The 21424-nt window shown below is 36.3% G+C and overlaps 1 protein-coding gene across 7 annotated transcripts in view; it reads left to right on the top strand.

The window, feature by feature from the left end:
• Window positions 1-21424, top strand: part of FAR2 (fatty acyl-CoA reductase 2) — a 144465-nt gene that overhangs the window by 113010 nt on the left and 10031 nt on the right. For 6 of the 7 annotated variants that reach the window (XM_045554102.1, XM_045554103.1, XM_045554107.1 and 3 more), the window contains 6 exons: window positions 2986-3161; window positions 5767-5946; window positions 13215-13392; window positions 14751-14795; window positions 16471-16589; window positions 17384-17451. In XM_045554102.1, coding sequence (XP_045410058.1) covers window positions 2986-3161; window positions 5767-5946; window positions 13215-13392; window positions 14751-14795; window positions 16471-16589; window positions 17384-17451 — 766 coding nt within the window. The remainder of the gene's footprint in view (window positions 1-2985; window positions 3162-5766; window positions 5947-13214; window positions 13393-14750; window positions 14796-16470; window positions 16590-17383; window positions 17452-21424) is intronic. The other variant, XM_045554108.1, reaches the window with a different exon arrangement.

Here is a 21424-nt window from a genome sequence, read left to right as displayed (position 1 = left end):
AAGAGGGTCAGCTCTGAGCACTTTGAGCTCCCATTGGCAGTTAATACTGAGGACTGGGGAATACTTTGTGTCCCCTTTTAGCAGTTGCTATCTGCTATCTTCCATCACACCAACACAAGAGCTGGTAACCAAACACTTTCAGGAATTAAGTTCCCCTTCATAGTTCTATTAGTATTTGTACAGAGATCTATTATAATTCAACAAGTGAAATTTGAGTCTTTTCAGTGAACTGCATAATGTCAAACATAAAGAGATGAACAAGAATCAAGGAATTTACAAACTAGAGGGGGAATAGACATGAATTTTCAGAGTCAGGGTTTCCCCAAGTATGGTACCTAGAACGGATACATCTGAGGAAGTAGTTAAGAAATACAACATCCTGTGTTACACACCTAACTACTGAGTCGGAATCTCTGAGGATGGTGTAAAGAAATAATTTTTAACTAGGTTCCTTGATTTTTCTATGCCCACAGTTTGAAAACCACTGATGCGAAGAATGTTCTGAGCAGTTATAAAGGGAAGTGAGTCATACACATTTGTTCATCTGCAATTGTCCATGTTAATACTCTAACTGGAGAAATTCTCATCATTTGCATGCATTAAAATCTGCTGGGGAACTTGATGTAAAATACAAACTCCTGGGTATGCCCCAGTAATTTTTTATTTAGTGGGTATGGGATGGGACATGGGAATCTAATTTTAACATGCATACTAGTGATTCCAATGCAGTTGGCTTTGTGGATAACTCTTCTTTGAAAAGTGCTGGCCACAACCACTGGCCTGTTGGATGGCAGTTGTCTGTCATCTCTAGCACTCTGTTCAGGGAGTGGCAATATTTAAAGAGTATTATTTTAGAAGTTATAGCAGTATGGTGAGATTCCTCACAAGGCAAGTCATATCATTAGGCAAGGCTATGTAGTGAAATGAAATCCTCATTTAGCACTGTGGTTCGAATTGATGTAGCCTATTCGTTGATTTATTTCAACTTACCATAATCAACTACTATATAGATCAGAAAACTCAGACTTAAAAATTGTACTGTGTCCATTCAGATATGTCCTCTTGTTTGAAAACACAAATCAGTAGACAGAACATAGACTAGGACATTGGTTCTTAAAATTGTAATTATCTCCTAAAATAGTAATGCTATAAATGTGTTATCTTGGTGTATTCAACATTGCACAGGTTGTTTGAAAGTATAATATGTTATAAAATCATCCTCTGCCTTTTAAAATCATAAAAACCAAAGACAAAAGAAAACCCATGCGTGGCAGCTTCCATCATATGTAAGGAAGCCCCCTGGGAGAAGGGTGGATGCTGAAGTCACCGTACACTTCCTGCTCTCAGTAGCCAGAAGTCATCACAAGCCAAAGTCAGAGTCCACAGAACCCTAAATAAATTTCCAGTGAATAATATCTATAATGCAGACTCAAAACTAGCCTTCTACAAATTCAATTATCAAAAAAGAAGGTAATTGTATAAATTTTTGTTAAGCTTATCCAAAAATATTCGTTTGTTATACAATTAATATGAAATATCAAGAGGGACAACATCCGTTCAGAAAGCAAACATTTAGCATGCTTGTGATTGATCGGAATTGGAAGCAACATTAAAGATCTTTCTGGAAGAGACAGAATGACCTCTTTGTTGAGAATGTGCCTAGGACACTTTATCAACCTTATCAATCCCAGATGTCAAAGAAGCATTAAGCATTGACCTAACTTCCAAATTATTTTCAGAATTGCAGTAACACCCACTGAAAGGCTGACCCTACAGTGCAGGAAAATGGTAGACAGAGGTATGTTAACTTGACAAACCAATATGTGAATTTAATTCCCTTCTCCAGTCATCTCCATTGAATTCCCAGGATGGCCTCTGAACATGGTCTTGCCTGATACAAATAAGTCATGATCTCTTTGACTACCTGAGATCAACTTTTTGTTACCCAGTAAAAAACACTGGGGTGGGTCTCTAATGGAGAGAAGCCTGCTCCTCAGGATCAAGGAGTAGATGAAAGCCTTGTTTTGTGGTTTAGGGGAAGAAGGGCGCTGTCTCTGCTCCTATGTTATGATTAAAACCACAGACCCATTTTCTCTACTCTTAACCTTTCTAAATAATTAGTTTTATTTTCCTCACTGTTAACATGCCATGCCAACACTACAGTAAAATTCAATTTAATCAAAATAGGTTGGAACCAATCAATTGAAAATGGGAAATACCAACTTAATCTAAGAATTTCTGTGTGGAGGGGAAAGTAGAGACTATCTTATTTGAATAATTGTAATAAAAGTTAAAACTGCCAGTGCTCTTCTTTTTCCTTTATAAATAAATTAGAATATTAAAAAAATCAATTATTATCCCATAAGAAGTACATGAGCTCATGTAATTCTCTTACTAGACAATAACTGCCAACTGTATTAAAATGAGATTATGTAAAAATTGTATTTGTCTCACTTGTTATAAATTTACTTGATTTGTTAATTTCTAATTATGTTTGTGCCGCTAAGTAAGACATCTTGTTAATCTGTGCCAGTTAACCAAGTCGTTGGTCATTTGGCTGGTAATTTGTAAAGGCTGCATAAAGGCTGGTAATTTTGCATTGAAAACAATTATTTCCCAGCCAAAAATGGAAACTATCACCATGTGTAAACATAAGGCTGCCTTAAAGGGGAATGGAGTATAAAGGCAGGATATGGATGACTTACTATCACTTTTTCTCCCCAAAGGAAAAGTTTAAAATAAACACCTTATTTGTTATTGGAACTGACTTTTTCAAATATTTCCCAAGTTAAAGGAGCAGGAATTACACTAAACTGACTAAATTGCATGAAATAAAGCAGATGGCTCTTGAGTAAATGCCTTCTTTAAGTAATATTATTACAACTAAAACCAGTTTTTGAGTATAATGAATCGGGTCAGTACAAACAAGAACAATGTGATGATGATGATGATCTTTGTATACTGACCTATTAATATATGTTTCAGCTGTTTGAGAAAGTCAAAGAAGTTTGTCCAAATGTGCATGAGAAGATCAGAGCTATTTATGCGGATCTCAATCACAGTGACTTTGCCATTAGCAAGGAGGACATGCAGGAGCTTCTTTCCTGCACGAACATTGTCTTCCACTGTGCCGCCACTGTACGCTTTGATGACCCACTGAGGTATGTTCCCATTTCCCTCTTGTGGCTTATATACGTTTGTGTGGATGGGCACATATGCGTGTAACTTTCCTTATGGTTTCTGTAAAAAAAAAATCCTCAGTGAAAAAAAAAAAACAACAAAGAAACAAAACTCCAAAATCCCACCATCCAAAACCAATTTTCAATATTGTAGAGAACATCTATTCCAACTTTTCTTTATGCATCTATGATTATATAGATGTATGCTCAATTTTACAAAAAAAAAAAAAACCAGAAATCCTATTGAGAATGATGTTTTGCAGCCTGCTCAATTATATTTTTGGATATCTTTCATTGTCAGTAAATATTATAATTTATAATGACTACATGACATTCCATTGTACATGTATATAATATATTCAACCAGTTCTGTGTTGGTTGACATTTGGATTGTTTTAATTTTTCACTATTATAAACTCTACAGTGAACAGGGCTGTGCATAAATTTTTTTACTCCTTTGTATGTTGTTCTTGGGGTAAATTCTAAGAAGTAAGACTTGTCAGATACATATCAGATGTGTCCGGGGTATGAACAGTTTACATTTTTACATGTAATGCTAAATTGCTCTCCAAAAAGGTGGTGTATATTTATACTGTCCCTGTGCACATGAATCCTCATTTTTTTTACACTCACAACAGTATGTCGTAGAATTCTTTAATTCTTTTTTAATGTTGCCAATATGATAGCAGAAATGGTATTGCATGTTCTGATGTTTATTTCTTTAATTATTACAGAGGTTATTGATGTTTAAATGCTTATTGGCATCTTATTCTTCTGTGACATGTGTTTTATTGTTCTTTGCCTATTTTTCTATTGAAACTTTTTTTCTTATCAATTTTAAGACTTCCTAGAAGATTCAGCATATTTATTCTTTGTTTTTATAAGGTTTAAAATATTTTAACAATTTATGTCTTTCAACTCTTTTTATGTAGTTATTTATAATTTCTTCTAGTATTTTTATGGTTTAATTTTTACATTTAGATCTTTGAACCATTTAAAATTTATTTAGCTATAAAGAGGAACAGTCAGGAAAATTCTATTAAAACAGAGTGATGTAGCTGTGAAAGTAGAGTGGCTTTATTACTCTTTCTAACAGATGACTAGTTCTTAAAAATATTTATTAAATTATTTACTCTTTATTTGAAATGCAATTATCACACTAAATTCCAATTTTTAAACTTTTTATTTTGTTCCTTTAATCAGACTTTCTCTGCCAATATCACACCATTTTAATTATTGTAATTTTTATTCTATTAGGGCAAGAATACCCACAGCACTCTTAATTTTATAAAATTTTCCTAACTATTATCACCTGGTTATACTTCTTAATTAAATTTAGAATAATTTTGCAAATTTTAAAAAATTTTGGAGTTTGATTAGAATTACCTTGTATATGTAGGTTAATTTAGAGAAACTTAACATATTTAAAATATTGATTGCTCCTATCCAAGAACAATATATGTGTTTCCATTTATTCGATTTTTCTATTCTGGCACATAATGAAGTTTTATCACTTTCTTTACATATTCATTTATGATTAATTTGATATATTTTTAAATGTTCAGGTTCCAATGTGTGCCTTTCTTCCACTGTATTCTCTAATTTTTGCTTATATATAGGAAAGTGATTTTTTTATGTACTTTTTGTAAGTGGATACCTCACTGAATTATCTTACAAGTATACAATTATATAATCTAATAGTGATTTTTGTGACTGTCTTTTTAATATTTTTATCTGTTCATTAATTTTATTTTGCTCTCTAATTACAAGGCTAGTACTTCAGAGTAATGTTAAGTAGTGGTAGTGATTGTAGGCATTCTTCCTGGCCCTGACTTTACAAGCAGTGCTCCTAGCTTTTCACTCCTAGCCATGACATTGGCTAGCAAATTGAAATATATAGTGTTTAATCATTTCTTTCATATTTTAGCAAATTTCTTTAAAGTGGATATTAAATTTTATTTAAAATTTTTTCAAAATATACATAAATGATCATATAGTTTTTCTCTTTTTGAGTCAAACTAGATTAGCAGGTTTCCTTATATTGGATAAAATGTGTATTCCTGGATTGAACTATTTCATTGTTATCAAACTCTGTGTTTCTATAGCTTTGTATTCTAGTAGCTACAATTTAGAATTTTGACATAAATTTTCATGTCTGACTTAGACCTTTACAATAATAGCAACTTACATCACAAATCTGTTGCTCCCCTCCAATTTATTTGCATTTTCCAACTTCTTGAGTAAGATGCTTAATTTTGTATTTTTGTTCTTTTAATGGCTGCTTATAGAAACTCCTTTATAAATTCAAAGGATTGGGATTTTTTTCCTTCCAGTTGATTAGAACCAAGTGATCTCTAAATACAGTACATAACAGTGCTTCAGTGAATAGGATTTACGTACACAGAGTACATCATTAATACATAACACATTCCAAGTATCACATAACTGTATAGCCATGACCCATCGTTTTCTGCCTGCTCCTTTGATACAGCCACCAAAATCTGATAGACATGCCAGTGGGCGCAGTTACAGCAAGGCTGGGTGCTGACCTACCTCATTGTATTTCCTTCTGCTTAATCTTCTCTAGACGCGCCGTGCAGCTTAATGTCACTGCCACCCAGCAGCTCCTGCTTATGGCTAGTCAGATGCCAAAGCTCGAAGCCTTCATACATATCTCTACTGCCTTTTCTAACTGTAATCTGAAGCACATTGATGAAGTCATCTATCCATGCCCTGTGGAACCCAAAAAAATCATTGAATCCATGGAGTAAGTCGGGTCAAATGAGGGGATGGGGGGAAGGGGGCAGATTGGCATTCTCTTTGATTCTTTGTAGTCATCCAGTAACGAGGTAACAAAGTGGGATGCCCTTGAAACAAAATGCTTTGCAAAGGTGCTGGCTTCAGCTCCCCTGGCCCTGCTGGTCCCTTCACCATGCAGTGGGGAAGATACCGCTGAAGGGGAAGGTGGGTAGAAAATTCTTAAAGAAAGTTTTGCTAAATAGTTCAAGATTGCATGGGGTACTTGGGAATACTATAGATAGAAAGTGGTTTCTCACTTCTTAATGAATTCAGCATTATCACTAGATAAAGGAAGTATGATATATAATATAAACATTCAGAAGAAAAATCTTAAATTCACACTGATGTGGGTTTGATGTACAGCTCCACAACTCATTAGCTGTGTGACCTTGAGCAAGTTCTTTGGCCTCTCTGAGCCCCAGTTCCTTCATTGGTAATATGTGCCCACCTTATAGTTGTGATGGTGAATTAAGTTATAGAAAACACTTATTGCAGTGCTAGGGAATGTTTAATAGCAGATAATCAAACGATTAGTAAAGAAGAACTAATCAAGAATAAGAATTCCTCCAAGATCTGGCAGAAGGTGACAGTCTCGTGACCTATTTGGCTGAGATATACTTTCCTTACTGTCGTATTGTGCAGGAGAAATAATGTCTAGTATTTTTGTCTTCTTGCCAACTGACAGAAACCACTTTCTTCTTGGGACATGGCTCTGGTCTCAGAATAAGCACGTCTCTATTTTCCACTTCTTCATTCTTCTGCTCCATTTTGCTAAGATTACCTTGCTTTTTGTTGTTTTAGACTTTACATAAAAAACATTACAGCAGAAAAATGGAATATTTCACAGTGAATCTGTCACCTTATAATTTCACATAATACTATATTTATATTTAATATATACTCCTTAAAAAGGTTTAGCTAAATTAAGAGCTCATTCCCTTAAGGGCAAACATTTTTATCTCCTCCAGCTCTGAGAATAGATATTTTTGTCCGTCATTTAAAAACATCCAGGACAAAGAAGAATGAAAGTCATCTAAAGGACTTTTAGAGGTTGCTTAAAGTTGGTAATAAAGGATGCTTAACTGGTTCAAAGAAACATTTTGGAGTCCAAAGTTTGTCAGGATAGTTGGAGGAAAGGCATATACTCTGGTGCCCAAAGTCTATGCAGGAAGTTACGTATAAAGCCTCAGAGCATTTTCAGGATAAAATTGATTTGTTTGTCGATTAGTTGCCCTCTTCTGGTGTTGCTTCTTAGTAGATGTGATGCTAAATATTTGATATGCCCAGGGAAGGGGCAGGCCCCTTTTGATTCCAGACTGAGTTTCCTGTGACGTACTCCACTGCTGATTCCTCTAACCCCTGACAGATCACAGCACAATTTGAGGCAGCAAAGGAATCTCTTGAGAGTTCACCAGAGAAAAGAGGTAGGCTATTAACATTGAGTTCACCCACCGTGAAGGGCTTCTCTAGGTCCTCCTTCCCACTTCTTTCCTCCCAAACTGTGTCCAGACACTAAATACCTCCAGGTTTCAAAGAAGAATAAACTCACCTTCCAGAGGAAGAGCTGATTTATCTGTAGGTGTTCAGCACTTCCCACATTCCCTCAGTGTGTGTCAACCAGAAAAGGCAGGTAATTGCTGCATGATTTATGATCAAACTGCAAATGACATTTGTACAAAAGTTTTTATGCCCATCTGTCATTTATTGCTCTCTAAGGATAACAGTTATTTAAGCAAATATGCAGCCAAACAGAACTAAGAATGAAATTAGTTTTATCTCAACAGAATACATTTTGAATGCAGTTAAGGAATTAAGAGGCTTTTTTTTTTTTTTCAAACAGGAAAAAATTCACAGCGAAGTAATTCCTCTTCTCCCTCATTCTGTCTGGCTTTGCTTGTGATGGCTCTGTTGCTGAGCCTGTTTCCACCTCTGCTTTACCTGGGTCATTCTTACTCAGAAATCAAAGCTCTCCACTGAAGCCCTCTGGGGTAGGCAGCCTTCCCTAAGGCTCCCATGGTACACAATGCTCATTTTTTTGTTGTTCTTGTTCAATAAATCTTTATTTTTTTACATTTTTTCAGATATTTACAACATTGTGCACTAAAATTGAAAAATGTATAATACAAAACCCAGATTTATCTATTTATGTATTCAATTAAAATGCATATTATGCTGGGCAAAAAAATTTTTTTTTCATTATCTATTTTTTTATTTCAAAATATTAACACATTAACTGCCATGTGAGTTGTATTTAACTCATGCTAGTTTTGAGCCCAGGGCCTCATGAAACATACGAAGACTCAATTCTCCAAAACAAATTCAACAAATACGTCATGAGTCGCATACAACTCAAGTGGCATGCAGTGTAAAAACTGATTCTAGTGCTGTGTGAGTTGCATATAACTCATGCACAGAAAACAATGAAAAATAACAAATTTTTCATTAAATTAGAAAGGATCATTTTGTTTTCAAAGTTTTATTCTATTTTCGTAATAAAACAGTATGGCCCCAGTGAAAAAATTTTTTTTCTAGTGTGGTAGTCAATGTGTTAAGGAGGTACAGATGTTTTTGTTGCGTGGTTACCTTTTATACTGCTTAGGTCGAGCCCTTGCTCTTAACAGGTTCTAATATCTGGTTGCTTATCTATTATATTCTCCCATAGACAATGGGCTTCTCAAAGGAAGAGAATATTTCTTCCTCCTTCTTGCATCCCCAATGCCAACACGTACTAGTGACTCAAATATATGCTGAATGAATAAAAAGTTTTTGATGGCACTAGATGATCATTGTTCATGCTGTTCTGGCTGGGTTTTTGTTTGTTTTGACAGAAGCAAGAATAGATGACAGAATTCCAAACAAGCTGATATTTTGGGATGCAGAGGTTTTATGCATAAAATATCAGTATCTCCACATCCTACCCCTCTTTCTGATTGCCCATTTTTTCCTTCTTGAACTTCAAATGAAACCCATGTGTTAAGCTTTGAATAACACTTTGAATAAAGCTTAGCAACCCCTCACCAACTATTCCATCATTTATGACTGTTTCAATAACTCCTATAGCAGATGGAATTTTCTGAAGTTTTAGGATAACAAATAGCATTAAAATTATTTTGATATTAATTCATCTAAATACAGGTTTAGTTGCTTTAAGAAAATATGTTTTCTCTGATTTCTTCTCTATTAATTGTCCTGTGGTTAACATAAAATTTATTTTCCAAGGTCTTTAGTTTCCTATTTCCTCTGGAAGATTGTTTTTGGTTTTTTTTTGTTTTTTTAAATAGTAAATTCATGGGGCCTACCAGCTGCCATTCCGGTCAGTATTCCAGTCATTCGCATCTTTTAAAAAGGAACCAGAAGTTAGACAAAATGATCTTGAAGCTGTGCTCTGGGCTTTGTGATCTCAAGAAAATCACCCATGAAAATGTAAAATGAGCCTTTCTTTTTTCCAGAAAATCAGTTGAATGGGAATTCCAGTTCTGAGAAATAAAGGAGGATTTGCATTTTTGGACAGGAAGTTTCCCCGTTGCTTGGACTACAGCGTTACTGCTCAGTGTTGTTAATAAAAGCAATGGGACTGTGACCTTAAATCCCATCCCAACCACTCCAACCCCATCCTTTGCAGGCCTCAGGTCTCCCCTTGCTCAGCCCACCCCATTCTCTGTCCATCCCACAGCCTAAGACTGTCAGGCCTCAGCTCCCTTCCTTCAGCCCCTAACTGAAAGCTTCCAGAATTACCTTGGTCTTGAACCATTCCAAAAAGATGAAATTTGACTTTGTTAGTACAAAAACTTTAGCATGTAAGCATAAACACATTTTAGTAATAAATTAGGAGCTAATGCTCATAATCAGTATGAGAAGCGTGGCCATTAATCAGTGTTAAGCAACTGCCGTCTTCGGCTCTTGTCCCTGCAGTTGTCTCCTGCCCTCATGCAACTGTGTCACCATTCTGACTCATCTCTGCCTTCATGTTACTACCGATTTGGTGAATTTACCTTTAGAAATGTATGCATGTAAATGCATCAGGGATTGCCAGTGAAATTCCAGTTTTCCAGAATAACAGTTTAAGGAGGATGTTTATTTTTAAAAATGTACATAACAGACCAGGAAAGACAGGGCTTTGGTGGTTGCTTGTCTCCTGCCACGGTAACTCCTTTTAGGGAAACCAATGGAAAAGAAAAGAGCTTTTGCACCTGTATAAAAACCTGAAATAACTAGACTTAGGAGCCAGAAAAATGGATCCATAAATATTTATTGCTTTATTAAACATATGTAAATAACTGGTAAATCTGCATGATTGAAGGGAAGTGCAGAAATGAATTATTACTGAGCGATTACTGTGAGCAAGACACTTTCACAGACATTTAATTCTTTAGCATAATCTTGTAGGGTTGGTATTATTATCATTGCTGTGCTAGGAAAGGAGCAAAAAGCTCAGAAAGGCTAAGTAACGTCTTCGAAAGCCTCTCAGCTGGTAAGGCACAGACACCATTTTCATATGTGGCCACGGGATTCGGAAGCCCGTGGTCTTTCCAGTGTATCCACATACTTAGCAGTGCTAGAGATTAAAAGGTGCTGTCTTAAAAGTATAGACTGTGCTGTCAAGGAGCTTACATCCAACATGAATAGAACAGGGGGAAATTATACATGTGGTGTGGTGGGGAGATGGGACCTATTAAGTCTAGTGCTATGGAGGGGGTGGTAGGAGGACTCTCGGAAGACAAGTGTATGAGATAGACTTGGAAGAGTGGGCAGTTTGGACAGGTGAGACAGAGCACCTACCCAGCAGAGCAACCAGAGCAGGGAAGCCTGGGGCATCTTGGCAAACAGCCAGGACTCCATTTGGGCAGTGCATGTGTTATATACAGGGAAGCAGTTAGAGATCATGCTGGAAAGGTAGGCTGGCCCATGCTGTGGAAGTTTTGAATACCATGCAGAGGGTCATGTTGAGGGGGGGAGGGAGGAGGGCTCGTTTGTTTTAATCACAGAAAGACTTTGATGAAAATGGGCTTTAGAAATATTATTATGGTCATAGGGGGTGGGGGAGACAGTGGACAGTGGATTAGCTGGGGAAGTAGCCAGGGGCAGAGCGATCCATCACCAGAGATGGAGTGGTGTGGAGGACTGGAACAGGGGCCTGACACCAACTACAAAAAAACACCTATGTGTTTGGGGAAAGAAAAACCAATAAGACGTGGCTACTGCCTTGCATATGGGGTTGCACATATCTAATCAGCTATCAGATTTGAATATGCCTAATTGTCATGCCTTACATTTCTAGCACCAAGGATTTAATTCTTTTAAAGTTCAGTTCTATTGAAATTCTTACTCCAATTCTATTGAAATTTTTATGCCAGGTATTTTTTGAGAGCTAACCCCAATGTACTCAAATCTTAAGGACTGAAGTTTGTGAAGTGGACTTCTTTTAAATTAGTGATTCCCTAATTTGCCTGACCATGATAGTCACCCAGGCTTGCTAAAAACACGAGCAATCAGACTCTCACCCCTGCGAGTTGATTTAGTGGTTCTAAAATGGCACCCAGGAATCTGGATTTCTAACAGGGATCCTGAGTAATTCTTATTTATGAGCAGGCAAGTTTGGAGACTGGTGCCTTAAAGAGCTTTCTCATTGAGCAGCTTCCACTGGAGATGGGGATTCGTATTCCAATAATCCACGCTCCCTCCTTCTCCTGCTCCCCTCACCTTCTGGTGTCTGTCAGTTCCTAGATCCACTGTTGGCCCATAAATGAGATGAGGTAGTAGCAGTATAAACATGGAAAGGAACATGCATTATCCCACACTTTCTCCCAGCCCCCAGATGGCCATATAATTGAAATAGTCTCTATTTCTCTACATAGTTGAGTTGCTTTTAATTCTAGGATCATCTCAAACTTTCCTGATTCAATTTAAATCAAAAGGCACTTAAATATCCAGACTCAGCACTAGTAGAAGCAAAGTAAGAAAAATGAAAACATTATAGACTGATCATGTTCCTCCTCAGTATCAAATGATTTATTAAAATTGGGAGTTGTAATTCTGAATAAGTCTTAACATCAAACATATCTTAATGCTCAACAATTTGTCATGTCAGCAAAGTGGTAAGAGCTAAGATTTTCTATAATCAAAAATCAAAATAGTATGGTTATGTCTGTCTTATAAAATAGGAATAAATGTATCAAACACATTGATTATAAAAATCACACTGATGTATTCAGGCAGCTTAATTTCTAAAAAAACCATATTATACCAATAATTTGACCAAATCTATCAGCTAGGAGAAATATTACATCTGTAATTGATACTAATTTTGTTGCTCTCTTAGAGAAGTGTAGATAGACTTTGGGGTTATCAAAATGGTTCTGAGGTATTTTTAAGAAAGGCTGATGCTGTCTATGGTAACTCAGTTATTCATGATACATGTCACCATGTAAGTAGGAATATTCAATAATCGTGCTATTGAAGGTGCTTCAGAATCCTATAATCACTCCACTTGACAGACTTCAGAATTCATTGAAAATCTCTGGAAATAATTATCAAGTTATTAGCATAGACTCTAAACAGATCTTTGAGATGCTTTTCATAGATTTGATCAAACAGATTGTAAGTCTGCCAAATGTAGTTGCTTTGATTTGATTTGCATTGAATGAACTTTTAAAAACTAACAGCTAAAGGTTTCAGGATTTGGGGCACTAGGTTTTTATTGAACAAAACTGAATCAATGGGACTGCTACTGAAGCACCTTGGATGAGGGAGCCTATAATTCCATGAACTCAGCACTCAGCATTCTACTGGGCACACCATTGGCACTCAAAGTGTATTCAGTGAATGTATTTATGAACGTGTTGCAAAGGAAGTAATTAAAGATAATTAGAGGGTATTATATGTAATAAAGTAGTAGTAGTACTAAAGTAATACTAATAAAATAGTGCTAAGAGTACTACTTTAATAGTAGTAGTAATAAAGTAGTAGATTGTGTCTATTGAATTAATCTCTATCTGGGTGGGAGGACATAGGATTTGACTGATAAGATTTAGCTTAGCACTGGAGAGCAAAGAGCTCATCCATCATGCATGACTTGAACAGGTACACACTCAACCACGGTATCCTGTGACTGTTCTGAATTCTGGAACTCAATCCAGAAGGTAGAAGTTGTGTTTGATTATCTGTGTTTAACCTTTTCTTTTTGGTCTATGGTCTAACATATGTTGCTAGAATTCTTTTTACTCTGATTACCTTCAGGTGGTTAGACGACTCTATTATTGATGAGATCACACCCAAGCTGATCGGAGATCGGCCCAATACTTACACCTACACCAAGGCCTTGGGAGAGATGGTGGTGCAGCAAGAGAGCGGGAACCTCAATATTGCCATCATAAGGCCGTCGATTGTGGGAGCAACCTGGCAGGAGCCTTTTCCAGTAAGCCTGCTCACCTGGATTCCTTGCTTTGCTTTCAAACCACAGTTCTTCTAGTCCAATTACTTTCTGGCTAATGTCTGGGTTTTTTGTTTGTTTGTTTTTCCTTTTTCTTTTCAGGATTTATAGCTGAGCTCAGCAAATCAAACATGAACTCAATATATTAGGGCAAAATTCCATGTTGAGTTCAGGATTTACCCACATGAGGCTCCTCTGGGAGTTACTTCTACTGTCCTGGAGTTGGGTGGAGATCTTAAATTAGCTTCTAATTAACCCTAGTCTCTCAAAATTTCCATGGGCAATAGTTTCATTTCTTGGCTTTCCCACTATGGTTTAAATATACCAGAATGTTCTGGATGGCCAAATTGGTAGTATTCCAACTGCCAGGGTAAATAGAAGTCACAAAGCTCACTGAGGGTTCTCAGTTTAGGAATACTAATTTTTTACCACTGTATACTGTTATATCCTTTTGAAAGTACTTTGAATTATACCATCTTCTTCAGAGCAACTCTGTGAAGCTTTAGGGACAGATAAATTTGAGCTCTACTACTTACTGACAATGCAATCTTTTAAGTTTTCTCGACTGTAAAACTGGACTGATACTATTTCCTTTGGAGAGTGGGTTAAATAAGACAAGGTATGAGGAGTGCTTAATCCCTAGTAAAAGGCTGGTCCCCAGTAAAAGGTTGAGTAAGTATTAGTCCCTTTATCCTCTCCTCTTTTCTCTCTCCTCTCCCAGTATACACACACATTTTGACTTTTACACTGTAAGATAAAGAAACAGACATAGTAAGGTCATCTGATTGGCTTAGGGCTTAGGAAACAAACTCAAGACAATTCCCTCTAACTGTTCCTAACCATAATCTTTCCTATAACATCTTTAAGCAAGTTAACACACACATACAAACACACACCTGGTATGGGCTCTACAGGTGTTAACAATTTCAAGAAATGAGAAATTTCTACAAATCGTGTTTGAAATGTTCCCTTAAGGAGCTTAAAATCAAGACTAAGGTGGAGAAGAATTATGGTTATTTAATTGCTTAGCAGATCCTGATATTAAGACAAGGTCCAAATTAGCCCGTAAGATGTCATAAAACAACAGGAAACCATCCATGACTCCTGCTATGAAATACAATGCTAGCAAAATTTTAATTCTTGCACAGTCAAATCAAGTGCAGAAAATAGCCAGTGTTTTGGCATTGATCTTTGTTTAGGGTCTTAGAAATACTCAATTAGATAGTTCCCTTGGCTGGGGTCTCAGGGCTCTGTTTAAAATTTATTAAGATTAAATTGCAGATATTTCAAAGATGTAATAAGTTTATGAAATGTGTAACCAGAATAAATCTTCTCTTTTTTAGGGTTGGGTTGATAATCTAAATGGACCTAGTGGGCTCATTATTGCGGTATGTATAATGATGAGGAAATAACTCCTTGAAATCAGTAACAAAATTCTTAGTGTTGCATAGTTTCATTGATCCAAAAAACATAAATGGTATTTTACTAACAAAAACTGTAGCAACTTATCTCAATTTTGCTGATTTCCTTTGGTGATAGAGGCAGGCTGAAATTACTGCTATTCTTTGAGAATTTTATTACCAGGAAAACAGAGGTAATGTGATATCATCAAGACGTTTTATTGTAGAAAATCCTGGAACATCAAGGATTTTCCTTTAGTTACCACAAGATGGAGGTATTTCCTCCTTTTTGCTTTAATATTTATTAATAGTGCGAAATTCACTAAAAACGCAGTAAAAATCATATCCTTGTAGATTAAATTCTTGATTATAAAACACATATAAGAGTTTACGTGTGTGTATAAAAACAAGATATACATTAATAACTAATTCTTAATAGATATAAGAAACAGAACTACCAATTGGAGCAAATTTTTCAAGCATAAAAATTGGCAAATGGAGGAAACACCTTTTCAACAATAACCTTCTCATAGGTGAGGAGAGGCGTGGCTCGTCTGGGCTAGCAGCCCTTGTGCACATCTCCCTGTGGTTCAGACTGACCCAGCTGAGCTGTGGTGTGTTCAGCTCACACTGAAGCATATTAGGACCAGAACCACACCTTTATTCCTTAGGACAATGAATAGGAATTCAGTTATCTAAATGATTTTAAATCTTATTAGAGACTCAGTGCTTCAGACTCTGCCTCTGTTCTTCCCAGAACTAGGTTCAACATGAATCAAAATTTGAATATGAGACAGTGAATTATGACTTATCAAATTCAGTGACAATGAACTTCCTTCTGATTTCTGATTTTTCTAGCAGCTCCTCCTCTTTCTCTTCTCCACCTACCTTCAATTCTTTCTCCTTTGAAGTTTATTTGGGTTGAACGTTTGGTGACTTAGAACATCATTCTTTTAATATGATCCCAGAAACATAAGAAAGTGCTAATCATTGCAAGTCAATGTTGGAAACATGCCAAGTATAAAGAATCAACTTACTTCATAAAGTCAACAAACTAGTAGCATGAATAATTCCCAGTTCTTACACCTATATAACGTCAGTGATCTGTAAGGTAAACTAAGATACTGAGGAAAAAAGTAAAGAATGATGGCCTTTTCCCAAGCACACCCCCTCAAAAAAGTTCTTGTTTTGGTAAATGGTAGAATTTCATCAATAAATGTTTTTAAAGTTTCAGTGTCTACTATTGCTTGTGGGTGAGCATTAGCAGAAAACAAAATCATTGAAGAAATGGTAAACAAATATTAATGGAGAAATTTGGGAAACCTTAATTATTAAAATGTCTCATGAATTAATTTTTAAGATGTGAAAATTTATTTGTTCATTAACTATGTATATTAACCTCTCACAAATTTGAGGAATTTTATTTCCTAAAGGAACCTGAGAACTACTGGTGGTTGATGGAAATATTAGCTCTTTAGATACACTTGGCTGGGAAGTGTGGCTGGGCTGAAAGAAATCAGACTTGGTACAATAATCTAGTAAGCAGTGAATCAATGTTCGCTATTTTCACTAACAGCACTAGTACTGTCTGTTTGATATATATTTGAGCCCCAGCTGCTACTTAAGACCTGGTTTAATATTTTATGTTATTTTTCCTACACAGGCTGGGAAAGGGTTTCTTCGGGCCATAAAAGCTACTCCGATGGCTGTGGCAGATGTAATTCCAGTTGATACAGTCGTCAATCTCACCCTAGCAGTAGGATGGTACACTGCAGTTCACAGGTGTGAATGCTGATGTGGGCCTTCAAAGACTTGATGAGGGGGAGGGGGACTACGTTAGGCACATTTTCAAAATAACAGGCACTTCATTATACCAGACCTCAAATGTGAGAAGGTATCTGTTCTAATATTTTATATAGTTCCTAATATGCCATCATATAGGCATTGAGTTGTTTTATAAATACTGCTTAATACTTGGTTGATCATGAAGTGATAAACCCTTTAAATCAATTAACCATAAGATTCTTGATAACCAAAAGGCTTTTCTTTCTATTCAGTAATCTAAAATACAACTTCATTTTTTAAGGCTAAAGACACAGAAGTTGAAGACATGAGTACATATTTTATATTTTCTTGAACTGCTCAGTTCCTGGTAAATGCCAAAAGTTCAGATCACCATGTGTAGGAAAATTTCCTAGCACATGCGCACGCGCACGCACACACACACACACACACACACACACACGGTGGTTTGCACATTCGATTCAAATATACATTGTTGTACATTTGTTAGTAAATGGTAAACAGAATTAAATTTTTTTATGTGAGCTCAGACATGTGTGCCAAAATATGTCACATCTCTTTGACATCTCTGACATCTCTTTCACACACACACCCCACCCATACTTTTCCTACTGTTCTTCCATTTTACGTATTAACCCAAAGAAGGCACAAAAGATAGAAGGAAGTGTTGCAAAGGTTGCCTTAGTCATGAGAATTATCAAAATGTTATTTTCCCTTATCTTTCTTAGTTCTCTGTTTTGTTGTACTTACCTAATTTTTATTTCATTTTCCAGACCTAAGTCAACGTTAGTCTACCATTGCACATCTGGTAACTTCAATCCCTGTAACTGGGGCAAAATGGGTAAGCACCTCTAGCAATGTAACCACGTAACTACTAGTGTCTGCCACGGGGAAAAAAATAGAAACAGTGTGTTGCGAAGCTTTGAGCGTAGTGGGAAAGGAAAACGAAAAGTAAGTAAAGAGACAAAATAATTAGAAATTGCAAATGTGTAATAGTTAACTAGAATGTACTGTGGTATACCAGATAAAGGAGTCAGAGGGAACATATACATGATTGTAATAAGGAATCTATTGGCTATAGAGATTTTTAAAAACAACGATAAAACCAAGGAAAAGTTGGCAATTGTAAACAATCTTGATGATAAAACACTCCTTCTCGTTGGGGCAATGGCCAGCACACATACATACCTTCTTTGCTTGATATATCACTGAGAAAGTGACAAGATGAATGACCAAGGAGATTTTAAAAAGCCAAATAATATTATACCTTTGTTATTGAGTCAGTAACTCAGTTCATTCATGTATGCAGCTTGCCTCTCATGAGTGCACAATAACGACTCCACTAGTGATTTGTGAAAGTGAATGAGTCACTGTGGGAGAAGACAAATCCAGATTCCTTGGACCCTGGGACCAAGGTCTTGGATGGGGCTGAGGAAGCTATATTTTCAATAAGCATCCAGATGATTCTTGGTGCTGGTGAAACCCACCCTGAGAAACCCTGAACCATACAAAGTATTGATTTGACTACAGGTAAGGGATTGAATCTATTCAATGTATAAAACCTATGAAAATTAATTTGAGTACACCTTAGACATCTAATGATGGCAGAGGGTAAAAGTAGGCAGTTTAGCTCTCCTGTAGGATTCCTTAGTAGCCACTCACACACCTCGCCTTTCCCTGTTACCTAGGTAACACTCCCTCTACATATTCCAATGGTAAGCCATGGTACCAAACTGAGAGTTCTATTGCAGGGCAGCTGGACACTGTGGCTCATTTTATGATAGACTTTGACTTGAAGAATACCTTTCCAAGAATGACAAACCCTGGCATGCATGTTTTCTCTACTCTCCTCACATGTGTAGCAGATGTTGTCAGCTGATCACAGCATTCTTTCCCCCTTGTGCCAAGACTGTACTAGAATTCTTTCTAACACAGCATTTCTAGAAGCTCTTACCAATTAATTTGATTTTGCATTCAAATTGAAATTCACTTGTGTTTCCTATCAGGACTATTAGGAGGGATCAAAATGCTTCATATTAGGAGCACTAGCCATGTGATAGTAGGTTTAATATCCATAGCCTCAGGTGGTATCACAGAAAGGGGTTGACAGCTGGGTGGGTGAACATGGGCTGTCTCTCCATTTAGTTGTCTCCATTAGTGTTCTTTAAGAAAAATTTTAATCTTCTGCACGTAGGTCTTAAACACTTTTATCAGATTTATACCTAGGGCCTAGGTAATTTATACTTTTTTGCTAATTTGAATGTCTTTTGTAAAAATGTTTTCTAATCATTTGTGGGTGGTATGTAGGAATGCAGTTGACTTTTGTACATTGACCTTATATCTAGCCATCGTGCTAAACTATTATTGCTAGTGAATGTATAGCATTTTCTTTCAGTTTTCTATGCAGACACATACTTAATCTGCAAAAATTCCAGTATTATTTTTGTCTTTCTAAACCGTAGGTCTTTATTTTTCTCGTTGAAATTCTTAACATAATGATGAATAGAAATGGCAATAGTGTATATCATTGTCTTGTTCCTAATTTTAAACATAAGGCTTCAAATAGTAAACTATACTGTCATTCCTAGGATAAACGCGGCTTCAATTTGCTAGTAATTTGTTTAGGATTTTTTACAGCTATTCTTCAGTAGAATATGGTTCTACACCTTTTTGTATAGTCCTTGTCTAATTTTGGCTTTGGTGTATCAACTTCATAGAATGAGGTGAAGTATATTTCCTTTGTTTTTTCTATTCTCTACAAGTGTTTGTGTAAGATTGGAATAATCTATTCCTTGAAAATTTGGTAAAACTGCCTGTAAATTATCTGGATTTGTGATTTGTTTTGGGAAGATTTTTACTGCTGTTTTATAGGATTTTGTAGACTTTCAGTTGTTACTTGAATCAGTTCTAGTAAATTATATTTGTCTCTTTTTCTAAGAATTTGTTTCAGTTTTTAAAGGTATTTACATAACATTTTTGATATTATCTTTTTCTTTTGCCATAAGCTATATCCGTAGTTATGTTTCTCTTTTTAATTCATAATTGTGAGTGTATCTTCTCTTTTTTCTCAAGTAGTCTTCCAAAGGCGTTTATTGTTTTTTCTAAAGAATCAACTTCTGGCTTTATTGATTCTTTGCCTTGTTTTCTATTGCACTGATTTCTTATGTTCTGTTATACCCTTCCCCGTGTTATCTTTCAATTGATTCTTTTTTCCCCTTTAACTTAGAAATATAGCTTATGAATATTCAGTTTTTTTCCTATAAGCATTTAAGACTTTACGTGTCCCTCAATGGCTACTCTTGCTGTATCCCACACATTTTGCTATATATTTGTTACTACTTTCTAAGCATTGAAAATTTTTCATTGTACTTTCTTCTTTGACCTATGAATATGTAGAAGTATGGTTTATAATTGTCAAATTAAATTTTCTGTGTTTGCATGAGATACTACTTGCCCTTCAGGTCAGAAAGACAGTAGCTTAGTGGTTAAGCATTTTGGGCTTTAAAGTCTAATAGACTTGGGTTTGAATCATTGCTCATTCATTCCTGTATTCATGGAGTAAGCATTACTCTTGGTGCTGAGGATTTAACACTAAATAGAAATCTATGCCCACACAGGGTTTATGTGCTGGTGTAGGTCCCACCACTTACTAGACTCCACTACTTACCACTTGTATAAACTTAGGAAAATCATTGTTTCTCCCTATAAATCAATTTTCTTACCTGTCAAATGAGAATAATAATTATTCTACTTCAGAGAGCTCTTGGGAGGGTTTAATGAGATAAAGTGCTTAGCAAAGTGACTAGAACAGTAAATTTATCAGTAAATGTTTTGTTACTGCCATTTAGACAGCTTTTTCAGAAGCCTTTCCTAACCTACCCTCACCTCTCCCAACCCTGGCACCCAGAGTTAGATGCTTCTTTTGTATTCCTCCAGAACATACTGTACTGACCTGTAGCAGAATACTCAGGGAAAATACTGTAATCGCTAATCATCCCCATCTCCCACCAGACTGCCAATTCCTTAAAGACAGGGAATATATCAGATGTTTTTTAACCCTAGCACCTAGCACAGTGTCTGGTAAGTATTAAATGCCAAATAAATATTTTTGTAATGACTAAAGGAAGAGTTGAGATAGATTTAGGAAATGGAAAGTAATTGTATGTTGCTGAGACATTCATTCATTCATTTAGCCAAAAAGTATTTGCTGGGCACTGGTCACCTACCAACCACTTTTCAAGGTACTCTATGTTCATACACAAGATGTAGTTAAGTGCTCGAAGAAAAATGAAGCAGACTAAAGAGATAAAGAGTTAAATGGGAAGGCTGCTATTTTGCATGTGGTGGCCAAGGAAAGCCTCTCTGATAAGGGGACATCTTAGCAGAGACCTGAAACAATGAGGGGGCAAAGCAGAGGGATATGTGAAGGAAGTGCTCCAAGTTAAACAGTGAGTGCTAAAAGCTCTTCATTCATATTCAAGGACAGGAAGGAGGCCAGTGTGGCTATGACAGAGGCATTTAGAGGGAGAATGGCAGGAGATAAAGGCAGAATGGTGAGCACAGGGAGTGAGGATGTAGATAAGGCCTTACAGACCATGGTAAGAGTCTGGCTTTCCCTCTAAATGAGATGAGATTCCAATGAAGGGATCTGAATGGAGAAGTAACTATAACACACTCTGAGTTACATTTTAAAAGAATCACTCTGGCTGCTACCTAGAGAGCAGACTGCCGGGGGTAGGAGTAGTGGCAAAGACCACTCAGGACAGGACTATACTATTCCAAGCTAGAGTGGTGGTTTGGATTAGAGAGGTGGC

This window comes from Lemur catta, chromosome 6 (genome assembly GCF_020740605.2).
Source record: "Lemur catta isolate mLemCat1 chromosome 6, mLemCat1.pri, whole genome shotgun sequence".
Taxonomy (NCBI): domain Eukaryota; kingdom Metazoa; phylum Chordata; class Mammalia; order Primates; family Lemuridae; genus Lemur; species Lemur catta.
Note: the sequence above shows the minus strand (reverse complement) of the source record. Positions and strands in the feature narration are given on the sequence as shown.